Source organism: Spermophilus citellus (genome assembly GCF_964194105.1).
Source record: "Spermophilus citellus genome assembly, chromosome: 8".
NCBI lineage: Eukaryota > Metazoa > Chordata > Mammalia > Rodentia > Sciuridae > Spermophilus > Spermophilus citellus.
Window position 1 is genome coordinate 105,761,719 of NC_138189.1, and position 16,797 is coordinate 105,778,515.

The 16,797-nt window shown below is 33.2% G+C and overlaps 1 protein-coding gene across 1 annotated transcript in view; it reads left to right on the top strand.

Annotated features, from left to right (window-relative positions):
- Positions 1-16,797, top strand: part of EMCN (endomucin) — a 111,648-nt gene that overhangs the window by 48,820 nt on the left and 46,031 nt on the right. The window contains exon 4 of the mRNA XM_081303407.1: positions 3,009-3,119. Coding sequence (XP_081159533.1) covers positions 3,009-3,119 — 111 coding nt within the window. The remainder of the gene's footprint in view (positions 1-3,008; positions 3,120-16,797) is intronic.

A 16,797-nucleotide genomic window follows, 5' to 3' on the forward strand; every position in this document is an offset into this window, starting at 1 on the left:
GTAAAAATTTGTTCCCATGATGTAGGCTCCCTATTTACCTCTCTTATTGTTTCTCTTGCTGTGAAAAAACTTTTTAGTTTAAGTAAGTCCCATTTGTTGATTCTTGCTATTAACTCTTGTGCTATGGGTGTCCTATTAAGGAATTTGGAGCCAGACCCCACAATATGTAGATCGTAGCCAACTTTTTCTTCTATCAGACGCAGAGTCTTTGATTTGATATCAAGGTCCTTGATCCATTTTGAGTTAACCTTTGTGCATGGTGAGAGGAGGGGATTCAGTTTCATTTTGTTGCATATGGATTTCCAGTTTTCCCAACAGGGATGGTGAATTATATTCAATGCCTTTTCCTCATCGATTGAGATGATCATATGACTATTTTTCATGCTTTGATGTAATGTATTACATTTATTGATTTGCATATATCAAACTATCCTTGCATTTTTAGGATGAAACCAACTGGATCCTTGTGAATTTTTATTTATTTATTTATTTATTTATTATTTATTCATTTTTAGTTGTAGATGGACACAATACCTTTTATTTATTTGTTTGTTTGTTCATTTGTTTATATGTGGTACTGAGGATCGAACCCAGTGCCTCACACATGCCAGACGAATGCACTACCACTGAGCCACAACCCCAGCCCCTGAATTGTCCTTTTGATGTGCTGTTGAATTTAATTTACAAGTATTTTATTCAGAATTTTTGCACCTAGTTTCATCAGGGATATTGATCTATAATTTTTTTTATTCTTGTAGTTATATCCTTCTCTGTTTTTTTTTTTTTTTGCATATGAAGCAGGGTTTATTTAAAAAGGGGTAACATAGACTTCTCCCAAGAGGGAGAAGGGGGCCATAGATGGTATCGTGGTATCCGAAGAAGTGAGGTGTTCTGCCGTTTTTATATGTCCTGGGGTTCATTCCTTTGTTCTCCTGCCTTCCCCCCCCCCCATTATCTTTCTCCTTCCTGTGTACGTGACTAGGCCCAGGAATCCTAACTTCAATTTTTATCTATATTCTCTTGGTTCCCATTGATTTTTATAATCATTCTTTTAAAACATTTATCCATCATTTTATCTATTTCTTTGAAATCTGTTGCTAGAGTTAATGTGTAACTTTTGAGGAATGTTACCTTGTTTTTTCCATATTTTTTGTGCTCCTACATTGATATTTATGTATTTGATGGATCCGTTAGTTATTTCTACCATTTTTATGAGGTGAATATCTTAATAAGTGGTTTCCTTATGATATATCTTGTTGAGTTGTTTTGTAGTTAAATGTATTCTTTGTTCCTAGGTGGGCACCACAGTATAGTCTCCCTGCATTTTCTTTGGCTGTGATCAATGACTTTGGGCACAGTAAATACCATGATTGAATCACAAAGTCACACTGACCTGAGGGCCCTTCCAGAGTGGGAAGTTCTGGCAGATGTGGTGCTAACAGCAGTGGGTGTGTGGAACTCACTGTTTGGCAACTCCTATAATGGGAATGGTAGCAGCTATTGTGCCATGATGCTTCATCAGACATTGGTGCTGATTTCTGGCAGCAGACCCAGTCGTGGTGAGGAGCCCCAAACACTTGTCCTCTGACCAGTCTGGTGCAAGCCCAAGTACTGCATGAGGAGAGGTGGCAGTGGTGAGAATTGCACTGTCCTCTTACTATGTAATTCTTTATACTACAGGATAGCTTTCAAATATTTATATTTTAGCTAAATTGGAGAATTCTTACCTAAAAAATTCTGAAGAGGAACTCCTACTTAATGGTTCCCAAGCATATGTAGGAGTTCCAGTAGGAAGCAAAATCTTTACCCACATATGTGCCCACATTCTCAAGTGTTGAGTTTCTGCACCTTGGGTGACCTTTCCCTCATCTGTGCTATTATAAACACCAATTGCAGCTCTGCTGCTACATCTAAACCTGCCGCTACTTGATCAAGTATTTATTTCTCAGTTTTATACTTCAAGATATCTCTGAGGTTTTTCTCATATGCTAACACTGTAGTTTTTTTGTTTGAATTTATTTTAGTTTTATTTGCATATCGACTCCTGAAGTGTTTTTACCTAAATACATATTTATCTAATATTTATGAAGTCTTGAAAATTTTTATTTCTCCAGAATGATTCTCTCAATGGCACCAATATTTTGCATGATTTTGTAGATGCTTTTTACCCTAGATTAGAAGCTGGCACTTCTGGAAGAAACTACCAATTCATGCTCCATTCTACTCTATGATAGGATCATACTAAACTGCTTTTTTTTCCATGTCCTAACATTGTATCTAGTTAAATATTTACTAATTGGCATGTTTGTGTTTTCTTTACTGTCTCCTTGTTCCCTATACTAGATTTTGAGGAGTGAAGAGCTTAAATCATTTTTTATGATATTTATACAAATACTGTTTTAATTTATTCCTTTTTGGAAGTCTCAATTTTATCTTTTCTTTTTGTTAACTATTCTTTTTTCTTCAGAAAAGTAAGTTAGTATAATTAAAAGTATATTCTATCTGCTTCCTCCTATCCCACCTCCTCAGGATATTCTACCTACCTGAAAATCATCTCCTAGAACCATAATACCACTTTTAACTACTATTACTTCCTTACCTTCTCCTTTCCAGCATAGTTATGAACTTTTATTTTATGTAGGCTTTGACTCTGGTCATGGCTCTTTCCTATTACAAGTTATGTGACTATGGTAAAATTACTTCTAAGTCTCATAAGTAATTGCATCATTATCATTTTACTTAACTTACAAGATTATGTTGATGACCAGATAAAATGACCTATAGCAAGCATATAGAGAAGACTAATATCACTCCACTTGTTAAAAATAATTACCTAGATCATCTAGAAGTGAACATTAAAATGCTGTATTTCTAAGTGTTGGTCAGAAGTCTTTCAGTAGTTAATCTTCAAGGTGTAGCTGGATTTTAATGTGACTGTTAATAAGACTAGCTAGTGATTTGTTGTATTCTAGATGGATTTTTATTTTCTTATTTTTCTGCATAATTAGAAACCCTAATCCAGAATGTCACAAGCAGTGAATTCATCAGTAAAAAAGGAACAGTGACAAACCTTCCACTTTCAAATGTTACTTCAACAACACAAAGTTCCCAACATAAAAGTAAGTATACAGATTTGTGCAAATATTAAAACTGCTGTATTATATGAGACTATCCTCAGAATGTCTTCTATCCCACAGCTGCAGAGGAACCATGCCCCGAATATATTCTCTTCTAGTCTCTATCAAATAATGTGATTATTTGACAACTTTGTTTTTTACAGTGACACTCTATCCTGCTCTAGCCACAAATGGGTAGGTACTAGGGAAGATGAATATAAGTTTGGGCAGTAACTCATGATATCACCTAATACAAAAAGAAGAGCTCAGCCCCCAAATTGGATAAAATAAGAACATTCTTAGAAAGAAACGAATTGCTACAATTGACTCAAGAAGACACAGAAGTCTGAAAAGACTTAAAACAACAACCAAAAAAAATTAAAATAGAAATTTTTCATGGGAAAACTATTCCCATGAACAAATCCCTAAGTCAACTACAATTCCAGGAAGAATTGATTTGTGAATTCAAAAACTGATGATTCTTTCCAAACTCTTCAGAAAATAGAGAAGGAGGGAACACTGCACATGTAATTCTCTGAGGCTAGTATTACCCTCTACTAAAGCTAGAAAAGAATGAAAAGGAAAATAGAGTACAAACCAATACTCTTTGTGAACACAAATATAGTTATCCTTAATAAAGTGACAGTAAAACCACCCAGAAATATGTAAAAAAGAATGTGAAACATGAAAAACAGGGATTTATCCCATAAATACAAGATTGATTATACATGTAAAAACCAAATCATCTAATACACCATATTAGCAGAACTAATACATGCAAAAAGAGCACTTGACGAAATCTACCGACACTCATAATAAAACAATTCTCAGTGAATGAGAAATAAAATGGAACTTCCTATACAAAGAGTGTGATAGTCAGCTTTTCATTGCTATAACCAAAATACCCAGTAAGTACAATTTAGAGGAGGAAATATTTATTTGGGCCCACAGTTTCAGAGATTCAGTCCATGGTCAGCTAACTCCATTTCTCTGTACCTAAGACAATTTAGAGCATCATGGAGGAAGGATGTGGCAAAGGAATGCTGCTTCACTCAAGGCAGCCAGGAAAGGGGGTGGGGGGACAGTAAGCCAGCGAGCCAGGTGCAAAATGTAAACCCCACAGGGATTCCTACAGTGATCTACTTCCTCTAGTCAAACCCCACTGGCTTGTAGTTACCAACCAGTACTAAATTAAATTATTAATTAAATTATTAATCCACTGATTAAATTATTAATCCACTGATTAGTTTACAGCTTTCAAAATCTAATCATTTCACCTCTGAATATTTCTGCATTGTCTTATATATGAGATTTTTGGAGATGCCTCATCTCCAAACCATAACAAAAGGCACCTACCAAAGCCCACAGCAAACATGATCCCAGAGTAAAAGACTTAATGTTTTCTCCTTAAGATCTGGTACAGAGCACAGATGATTGTTTTTATCATGTCTATTCAACATTGTAACCAGAGGTTCTAGATATTACATACATAGATGGGTAAAGGGTGACTAAATAGAGTCGATAGCTCCATCCGGTGAAATAAGAAATAAGACAATTTTATTCACAGACTGTAAAATTATCTATCTCAAACATTCAAAGAATTCTCATTAAAAAACTATTAGAAAAATAAAGACTGTATCACAGGATTCAAAATATTTTACAATTATATTCTTGTATGTTAGCAATGGCAATCTAAATAAAATTAAGGAAGTAATTCCATGTACAATAACATCAAAAATTACAAAATATGCAGAAATAAATTTAATAAACAAATCTTGCATTGCTATTGTTAAAGTACACAAAATTTTGGTGAGCAATCAAATACCTAAATAAATTATATATATATATATATATATATATATATATATATATATATATAATTTTTTTCCATTTGCTGGATCATATGATAATTCTAGTTTTAATTTTTTGAAGAATCTTTATATGATTTTCCACAATGAATATGTTAATGATTTGCCTTTTCTTAATGATTAGTGAGACGAAACATTCTTTTCCTGTATCTTTGGTCCATTTGTATGTCTTTTTTGGTGAAAAATGTCTGATTATGTCTGTTGCTATTTTAAACCAAATTATTGGTGAAAGGACATTTTTATAAGAACAAAAATTAGTGATTTAGTGATTGTCTGCAGGTGAGGATGGGACGTAATATAGAAAAGCAAAAAGCAAAAAGTTTCAAGGGAGTTTTTCATTGTGATGGAAATATTCAGAAACTGGAGTATGGTGATGTTACACAACTCTATAAATTCGCTAAAAATTATCAGTTGTATACTTACAATGAGTTTAGATATTATTTAGTATTTAAATAGTACCATGATAAAGATTTGTTTCAAAACAAAAAGAAAGAGTATTGAGCATTACCAATCAGATTTTCTTTCTGAATAATCTGAACTAGAAACCTCAAACAAAACAAGTTAGCCATCCCAGCGGCTCAGGAGGCTGAGGCAGGGATCACGAGTTCAAAGCTAGCCTTGGGAGCTGTGAGGTGCTAAGCAGCTCAGTGAGACCCTGCCTCTAAATAAAATACAAAATAGGGCTGGGGATGTGGTTCAGTGGTCAAGTACCCTGAGTTCAATCCCTGGTACCTAAATAAATAAATAAAATAAAAAAAGAAAAACAAGTTAGCCATAGGAAGTAAAGCTCTGAAATTTTAGTATAGAGAATCTGACAGAATCATAATAAATCAAATGCATGTTTATAGTACAAGTAATAAGATATTATGAGTAACTGGAATTGGATGAGAAAGATGGAGAGTTTGTGGGCAAATGGAGAGACCCTCATGAGAAAAATCAGTTCTCATGAGGGACAAGGAGAGTAGCAGAACCTTGACTTCCCATAATTTCTGGTACTTAACTGCAGTCCACACACATCCTCCCATCACATACTTCCCACATTATCACATCCATGATATAGCAATCTACATATCAGTCTAAATATCCTGGTTGGAGAAGCTAGAAATCAGGCATGATAGCCATACCAGATAACTCATAACTAATAGATATATGTTGGATTCATACAAATCCTTCATAAGAGGCAATGGCAGATGACTTAGTCTCTAAGTATCTTCCTAAGAGATCTTTAAGGTTAAAAAAAAAACTATTGGGAACTATGGAAGTCCAATATCTAAAAGTTTGTCTAGAGGGAGTCTAATTTCAGACCATAATTATAAACTACCAATTATTTTAAACAATACAGTCACCCCATAAAAAATTTGAAGAGTAGGATCTTCTCATCTAAAGAACATTTCCTTTGTAATCATGTTTTGGCTTCTGAGAAACAGAACCTATTTTTTAGACAATATATGTCTGAGAGGAACCTTTAGAGAATCATAACTCAAGTAACTCATAACAAGACTGCTCCTAAAATAAGCAAAAGTAAAATTAGAGATGTATCTACAAAGTGTGGAGCAGCTTCTGAGAGACTGAACTCGAGTAGTTTGTACTTTGTACTAAATATTTACCTATTCTTTCTGTGACTAATGATGAAGAAGATATCTCGAGGATTGTGGTTTATTAAATCAGTACTTATACAGAAGTATGTGGTTACACCCATGAGTCACTAAAGACTCTTTCATTTGACTTTGATTCATGAAGTAAAATGTCCTCCTCTACATCCCAGCTCAGGGGATTCTTGTATTTACTTAGCTTCCAGATGTAGTTTGAAATGACTTCTTCTACATAGTTAAAAATCCACAAAGGCATTCTTTCTTAAAAAACAAAATACACTGGAAAACAAGATAATGAAATAAAGGTATGTATTATTTGTCTTTTGAGTTTGTCATTTGATTAACCAGTTCTATACTAAGTCCTTTAGATATTTGTTTTAGATAACTAACAAATCACTTACACCCTTGGAGAGACATTCCTAAGTCTCTTGTTCTTCAAGGTGCTTTCTGCCCAGCTTGGGGATTACATGATATTATGAGTTTGTCCACATATTCATGTACCAAATGATGAAAAGAGGGCCCCTCCCACATTGCTGGTGAGCAGATCCTGACTCTGTTTCCACCATTCATATATATACATCCAAAATTAGTGGAGTCAGGACAAAGACGGATGGAGAACAAAACAATGTAGTAAGGTCAAACAGCTGAAGATTTCTCTCTCTTAAACCTTTGGGAAATGGTTCCTTGGGTAGTGAATGTCAAAGGAAGGCATTATGGGTATGTCATCTCCACACTGGAGCAGATGCAGGTTTGATTTAGAGATGAGAATGACTGGTGTTTGCTGCTTCACTCCCTACAAAGGTGGAGTGCAGATCAAAAAGAATTTTGTTCTCAAAACTCTTCTCCAATCTTTTCCCATTCTTTCAGAGTCATGTATATTTCCCCTGTTAAATTCTTTTGTTCTGTTATAGAATATAAATTCTTAAAGTCACAGAATTATGATACAAATCCTCATTAATTCATACCTCTGATGTTATAGTTACATAAATATGGACATGATGAATTAATTTATTCACTTAAAATCTCTGGAAAGTCACCTGTGTACCTGGCATTGTTCTAGTTTGTGAGAAATAGTTATATGTTATACAGAGAGATATTCATGACATTCGATTTGGTAATAATTTCTTAGATAAAATATCAAAACACAGGCAACAAAGCAAAACTAGACAAATGGGAGTATGACAATTTAAAACCTTCTGTGCAGCAAAGGAAATGATTAATAGACTGAAAAAGTAACCTGTAGAATTGAAGTAAACACTTGCAAGCAATATATGTGATAAGGAGTTAATATCTAGACCATATAAAGAGCAAGTACAACTCACCAACAACAAAGAACAACCCATTAGACTCACCACTATCAAAAGTAAATAAAATCATAACAACTGTTGACCAGGATATGGAGAAATTGAAACCCTGAGCACGACTGATAGCAATGTAAAGTGATGGAGCCCCGAAGAAAAACAGTATGAAAGTTCCTCAAAAGATTAAAAACACAATTATCGTATGATCCTGTAATCCCACTTCTAGATGTATATAAAAGATAGAAAACAGGGTCTTGAAGAGACATTTGCAAACTCACATTCACTGCAGTATTATCTACAACAGCCAACAGGAGAAAACAAATTGAAAGTCCAGAACCAGATTAACAGATAAAGAAAATGTGGTATACATACAATGAAAATTTTTATGCAGCCTTAAGACAGAAGGAAATCTTGCCACATGCATGGGTAAATCTTGAAGATATTAAGTAAAATAAAAACAAACATAGTTACAAAAAATACAAATATTGCATGATTTTAGTTATATATGGCATCTAAAATAGTTAGATTTTAAGTTGAATTCTTAGAAATAAAAAGTAGAATGGCAGATGCCAGGGGCTGGGTAAATGCAGCAAAGGAGAATTGTTCAATGGATATAAACAATGAAAGGTTCCAGAGATGTTTTTTGTACAGCAATGTGTGTGTGTGTGTGTGTGTGTGTGTGTGTGTGTGTGTGTATATATATATATATATATTGCTGTATGTATATATATATATTTTTAAAATCATGTTATGTGCATATATAAATATACCACAGGGAGTTTCATCTTTATGCATAAGTAAAAAGAACAAATCAAATATAAATAAATAAACATAAAAGAAAGCCTAGTAGAATAGAGGAAAGAGAACAGAGAGGAAAGGGAGGAAGAAGGGAAAAGGAGAAATCATGAAGTTGAATTCCGTGCATGTATGAGTTTGTTGGGATAAGCCCAACTGCTATATATAATTATAAAGCTATTATAAAAATAAAAAAATTACCAGTGGTCTGAATGCTTCAAATTAAAAAAGAAAAAGATTGGCAGAAACACAGACACACATGACCCTGTAATATGCTACTTTCAAGATACACAATAGTTAACTTTACAGGGATAAAAATATATATATATTTCAAAAATATATCCCCCAAAAAAACATACTCCAAAACACTAATTAACTAAAAAGACAAAGATATTAATATCACTACTTGATTTTACAAAGATAAAAGAAAATATACTCCAAAAAATATATTCCAAAAACCCTAATTAAATACAAATGGCAAAGATATATTAATTTCACTGCTTGGGAGGCTGAGGCAAGAGGATCACAAATTCAAAGCCAGTCTCAGTGAATTACTGAGGCCCTAAGGAACTTAGCGAGACTCTGTCTCAAAAAAAAAAAACAAAAACGGGGGGGGGGGGCAGAAGATGTGGCTCAGTGGTTATGCGTCCCTGGGTTACATCCCCAGTATGCTCAGTATGGGGGGATAGGGTAGAAGTTAAGGCAAAATACTAAATGAAAATAAATAGAAAAATTTCATAGTACCAAAATACTAAATTTTCCAGGAAAGCAAATTAGTATTTATGTATATGATAACATAGCTTGAAAATATATATAAAAAATTTAATCAAAAAGACAAACTCACAATTCTAATGAATATTTAGCTGTCTCAGTAATTGGCAAAACAAGCAAATGAGTAATAAAATACAGAATCCACCTAAATAACCAACCTATCTAATGGTCCAATGGGAAACAGTGCATTCCAAATACAGAAAGCAAATTGTTTTCAAATATCTAAGGATTCTTAATTATGATCATTCTATCCTGTATCATAAACAAATAAATACGTTTTAATTAACTTTTTAAAAATTATGTAATATCGTTTAAGCTAGTCCTATAGTGAAATAATTAACTGTAAAATTTACATATTAGGGAGGAAAAATAAGAGTTCAAACTTAATTAGCTCAACAACCATCTAAAGAAGTTAGGAGAAATGAATAATAAAGAGAACAGAAGGAAGGGAGGAAGTAATAAATATACTAGTAAGGCTAATGAACACCATACAGTAGGCCAACAGATGAATTAGAAGGAAAAAAGTCAGAGAGAGAAAAGACAGACTGGGGAAAAACCTAAAACATCTGCAAGTGGAGCATCCTAGGTGCCCAACATGCATGCAATTAAAGTTACAGAGAAGTGAGAAAGGAAGACAGAGAAATGTTGCAGAAGTTTTTCCTAAAACGTGAGAAAAACTATAAAACCAAGATTCAGAGAATGCCCTGGGCCCTAAACTGAAGAAACAGGAAGGAAACCACACTAAAGCACATGGTAATCAAATCATGGAAAACTAGAGATAAAAGAGAAAAATCTTGAAAGATGTTGGAAAAAATGACACTCAAATTGAAGGAACAATAATAAAAATGACAGCAGAGTCTCATCAGGAACAATGTATTCCAGAAACAAAGAAGCAACATCTTTAGAAGTGGATAGGAAAAAAGCTGTCACCCTAGAATTCTGTTTCTCAGATATACTAAAGTTGAGAAAATTCATTATCGGAAAAGACATTTAGGAAGAGAAAAATATCAACAGATGAAAATCTGGTTCTAAATAAACAGATGAAGAGCATTGGGAATCGTAAATATAGGAATGAAGAGAAAAGACTTTCATCTGATTTTTACTCTTTTCAAAAGATAATGGATTATTTAATGAAAAAGTAACAAAAGTGTATTGAAGGTTTAAAATAAATGTAGAGGTAAAATGTAAACAAAATAGCATACATGCTAACATGGGAGGAAGGAAAATATACTTTTGTAAGATGAATAATATAGATAAAATGCAATCTTTAAAATTACCCAAAAAGATCAGTAGAGAAAAGGAGGTAAGGAAGGGAGGGAGGGGATACTGCCCAAATTATATTGTTATCTTGTGTGCATGTATGAATATGTAACAACAGATCCCATCAATATGTACAACTAAAATGCACCAATAAAAAATATGAAAAAGAAAAAAATTAACTGAAAAAAAGACAATAAGAGAGGGAAAAGAAAATGGAGAATAGATTGTAAGTTAAAAAAAAATAATAATCATCAGGATCATGTGTTTGAAAACAACTATAATGATAATCACATAAAATGAAATGGCTTAAACATTCTATTATAAAATTTTGATTGTGAGATAAGATCAAAAGTTGGTCCAACTATATGCAGTATTCCAAAAAACCCACTTTAAATATAAATGAGTAGACAATAAAGGATGAGGAAAAGTATACTTTGCTTTATAAAAATAATTAAAAGAAAGCTAAAGTGGCTATGGTAATATCAGAAAAGGGGAGATTTCAGAATAAGGAGTGTTACTAGGATAAACAAGATCAACCTTGACTCTCTAAATCAGTGTAAAACACTGAGTGAAGGAACAATAATAAAAATGAGAATATTATTTTATGGAAAAACTTAAACTTTGATATCTTTGATGATAATTATCTGGTATTCTCACACTAAGCAGAAAAAGAAAAATATATGCTATTTAAAAGAGAAAAGTGACTCTTACATTTAGATTATTTAGAGCAGAAATCTCACAGAACCTCAGGGAAATATATTGGTCTTGTGTTCTTACTAATCCAATGGAAATGTGCCACTCATTTGAGAAGCCAAGATTACCTGTTCTATATCACAGGCCCCTAAATTATTTTCTATTTATGATTGTCCAAATTTTAGATGACTATCACATAAACAAAGAGTTTGGGCTGTAAAATAAAATCTAAAATTTTTGAATTTTTAAACATTCTATTTAAAAATCTAACGTATGTAGTGGGAATAAAAAAGAGTATAACAGAATACCCAAATTTAGGATGCATAAGTACTGTCCAAAAGGAACTTACAAACATGTTGAGAATGCCAAACATTTATAAAGCCATATTAACAATTGTAAAATTATCCACAAAAGGTGCCTGAGTGTAGAAATCAGAAAATGTGAGTAGGTATGCTATCCTGAAATATTGCTATAAATGAATTTTAGTGAATTTTGCCTAGGCTGAGGGAAAAATGTGGAATAAGATTATAGATAAACTGTAAATTGAGATGGGAAGAATTCCAATATAGAGCACTACTAAGACAAATACTTGGATACGAGATACTCCAGGAGTTTACTGTGCCAGAGCTTCTGCTAGCACAGCATATACAATATTACAGACTTGAAACTTGGAGATCTAGCTTTTGTTAAGTAAAAATGAGTAATATTTGTAAATATTTAAGCAGGAGTTACCAGCATTTATACATAATTAATATTGTTAAATTTCAGTTCTGCATAATTGATCCTAGTTTAACATTGAGTTTATTTCTATACAAAAACAGGTAATTTTGCAATAACTGAGGCCACCTTTTAGATATGCTACTGGCTAAACCAAGAATGACTTACACACAAGTTTTTGCTCTTCAAGTTACCACACCCTTAAAAATAAAAATTGGTCTCCACAATCACACTAAGAAAAAGTTGGCTTATTGGTTATGAATGATGATTCTGAAAACAGATTTCTTACTTTCAAAAAGTATAAGTGATTATACTCATATAATGTATAAATGATTATACATTTGTGCTGTGGCCTTTGGTCAGCTTACTTAACTTTTCAGTCTCAATTTACTCAGCCAAATAGTTATAGTGAGATTACACCCTCACAGGATCCTTATCAAAATTGAAAGAGATGCAGCATAGAACAGTGTCTGGCAAGTAAACCCTTAAACAAATTTTAGCTACTATTTTGTGAACAGTAATCCTTACAAAAGTCAGGCAGATTTGGTATCTATGATTCTAATTGCACAAATAGGGAACAAGGTTTAGAAAAAAAACTGATTTGGCCAAGATTAAATTTAAAACCCTGTCTTTGTCTCTAACTCTTTACTTCTCACACTTGTTCTCATAACTATTTTATTAAAATTATCTAGATAAATTAGAAAAGAACTAGCTTTTAACTGGGGATATCATGCACCTGACAAGTAGATGTTCAATAAATAGAAACAACCATTGGAATGAGCCAGGGGATAATGGGGAAGGAAGGAGGAAGAGCTGGGGTTTGGAAAGGAACTGTGATATGTACTTACGAATATGTTGAAACGAACTCTACCATTATGCATAACTGTAACACACTAATCAAATAAATTTTAAAAAGACAATTGATTGAATGAATGCATGAATGCAAACCTGCCATTCTACCCAGGGTGGTCCTCTCTCTAATTGCCTGCTATGCCAGATTTGTTTTGTCTTTGTTTTTCTCATCCTATCACATCATTTGTGCAACTCTTATTTTCACTCTAATTGTTGATTCAAATCCTACATATCCATCAAAGGCATCTATAATATTTTACTTTAATATTTCCCATAACTTCAAAAATGTTGCCAGAGATGTATACCACCTGAGTTATTATTTATTTAGCATTTTTCCTTAAATGGCACACTTTTTAATTCTAGATTTTGTTTGAAAAGGAAATTGCCTAAGTGAAAAACCAGTTTCACTTGGCATAAAAGAGCTGTAACCATAAAAACCACTATAACATAAGCAAAATAAAATTCGAGCTAGATTTTGTTACTTGCCAAAAATCTCTGAGCCTGAAATTTGCTTATTCCTACTTAAAAAATAAATCAATATAAGCACATGCTACATATGTGCATAAAATTGAAATTTTGAAATCTTCTCATTGCAATAACCCAGTAAAGTAAAAGAACTGAACAGGAAATAACTTTTTAATTCAACGTTTCAATCACATCACTATAGAGATAATATCATACAATGATATTCTTCTTGACTTTGGAATCCAGACAGTATCTGACTGTCCACTCAGTCTCAATATTTCTTTTGTGAACTGCATCATTTATTGATGTCACTTATTTGAGGACTTAACCATAACTATTCTTATATGCTCTTTAGTTAGTTCATATCATTCCAGGCGGGCAGATACTAGAGGGATCTTAGTGGATCTTAGCATAAGACTTGGTTGCATGTCATGGTTTAACCAAATCAGAAACAATCTGATATGCAGTGTCTCAGTAAATGCCATAAAAAAAACTTAATAAATTATTTCCTGGTGAATCAATAAGGAATTACATGTAGGAATAGCTGTATATATTCTTTATCTTGCATTTGTTAATGATAATGTCATGTTCCATGTGTAACTCTCATTTATTGGCTATAAATACAGTAGCCTTTATGAGATAAGATGATTTAACTCAGTTATTTGCTATACTGGTATTAACGCTTTGTATTTAAAAGATGTTTGAGTAAATTCTAGCCTTGGATTAATATGATCAGCATTTAAAAGTTCTTTTGCATTTCACAAGACTTCAGTTTCCATCTTAGAAAAATCAAACTTAAATACATTTTAAATGGTCAACCACCTGGCTAATGTTTGATCTTTAATAACCATCTAAGTTTGAGAATGGTTCACAGAAGCACACTACAGTCATTCACTCCTTGACTTTTCTCATTTTCTCTACAGATCTAAGATTTGCCTTTTCTCAGGGCATATGTATATCATAAAAATTGTAATTAAAAACTAGAAATAATTACAAACATCTTTACTTTTAATTAATCTTCACAACTTAATCATATTTCATAGAATTCATCTCTACTAAACTTTTATAGTCACAAACTGAGTCCAAGTTTGAAAAAAGTTGTATTCATTTGAAAATACTTTATCTGCTTCAAAATATCTCCCTTCTGTAGGAAGGGAAGATAGTATATTTTCCATTCTTTATTAAATATTAGAGATTTGCAGAATTTTTTCTCATAAAATAATACTTTATTGCACATAGATATACATACACATACATACACACACATGCACGTTTTAGGACACTCAATAGAATAGTTTTGAATTTATATGGAGTTTAAGATTCAGCTGTCTTAAGACAGTTATATTACTTGTATATTTTATGTTCCTGTAAAATTATTATGCATGTTGAAGACCAAAAAATTCAAGTACATAATAAGAATATATTTTATTTTATTTTAATCTTATGCAAGCTTATAATTTTTCATTCTCAAACAGCTCTGTCAGGAAGAAAGGTTATGACCTGGTATTAATAAGAAGAACAAAGGGTTTTGATTTTCTTTATATGCTAATCCTCCAGTAGCTAATAAATATTTTAGCTGTCTTTCAAATGAAGCATTATGCCATATTCAAGATTATTTTAATTAGTTATCAAAGATGGAATTAATTATATAAGCTTTTTATTTAGAACAATTTAATAGAAGGAAACCCATCTATTTTAGTGAAAGAAGATGAATTTGGAAGTAATAGGGCTGAATTAAAATCCTGGTTCTGCCTTTGAGGAAGTAATTGCATCTCAACTAACATCTTCAGATCTTTAAAATGGGAACAATAGCTGGTTTAGTCAGCTTTTTCCATGTTGTGACTAAAAGACCAGAACAACTTTAGAGGAGAAAAAGTTTGAGGTCTCACAGTCTCAGAGGTCTTAGTCCATAGAAGGCAGGCTCCATTCCTGGAGGCTTGAGGCGCAATGGAACATCATGGCGCAAGAGTGAGGCAGAGGGAAGCACCTTACACAGAAAGCAGAAAGAGAGACTCCACCCTCGGATACAAAATATATACATCGTAGCCACGCCTCCAATGAGCCTCTTCCTGCCTCTATAGCCCACCTGCCTCCAGTTACCACTGAATTAGTCCCATCAGGGACTAATTAGGTTAAGGCTATAACCCAATCACATCTCCTCCAAACTTTCTTGCATTGTCTCCCATGTGAGCTTTTGGGGGAGACCACATCTTAATCATAACAATAGCTCTCATAAATATCAACAAATAATATATGGAAGTGATCATAAAAGTTGCTTTAAAATGTTAGCTCTCCGTTACCCAACTGGAAATTCTAAATAAAGTGTCGATTTTACCTTAAAAGTTAAATTTGGGTAGGTAGAATTAGTCTTGTCCATTATTTTCTATCTCCTGGAGACCTTCTCTGCCACATCCGGGTGACGGGCACTGGAATCACTGCTTTTATCAAGAAGAAAAATCTGTCCCCAGTAGACAATAAAACAATTTTTTTAAATAAAATAAATGTCACTGTAGTAATGAAAGTGCTGTTGAGCAAATGAAGCAGATAGATGGACTGATATGAAAAGGATTGGACACAGTTTAGGTAAGGTGGTTGATTAGACTTCTCTGAAATTGTGAAAGGAGAAAATAGTAGGTGCAGTCTGAATAAACACCTAGGCCTAGGGAAGGAGCAGAGGAGAAACCTGGCGTGGGAAGAGTCCGGTGCCCTTGATCGACTACCACTAAGGCCCCAAATGGAGCAGTGTTAGAGGACTGAATGGTTGAAGAATTGAGGAACTAGTAAGGGCTCCTCACATCCTGTAAAGACTCTGCCACCATAGTAAGGAGAGGGACAGGTAATCATTGAAGTAGTCAAATTGTAACTTTTAAGTATTTTTCTAGGCAGTTACTGTGGGTACTGAAGAGAAACATATGGGTACTGGATGAATGATAGTAAAGCAGGTGGTGAGACACTTCTGAATTTGGAATGTATTTTAAAGTTAGAGCTGATAGACATTTAAAAGCAAAAACATAAAAAACAAAAGGAGACTCAAAAATAACCACTAATATTTTGCCTTGTACAACTGGAAGACACTGATCCAAGAAAGTGAGGGAAGGAGAGTATTTGAGTGTATACCAGTCAAGAGTTCTAGTTGCAGCATGTTGAAATTAAGGTGCTGATACAGACAGTCAAGTGATTCTACAAAAGAGGCAAGTAGATATATTCTCAAGTGTCATTATTAGGCTTCTATTTGTTTCAAAATTATTTTCTGCATTTCCATGTGGCAAATCCTGTTCATGCTCCATATACTTAAAGTTGTAGAAGGGATCTTTGACTATAGTTTTCTTAAATTAAGTTCCTTCCAGAAAGTTGTCCCTGGACTATA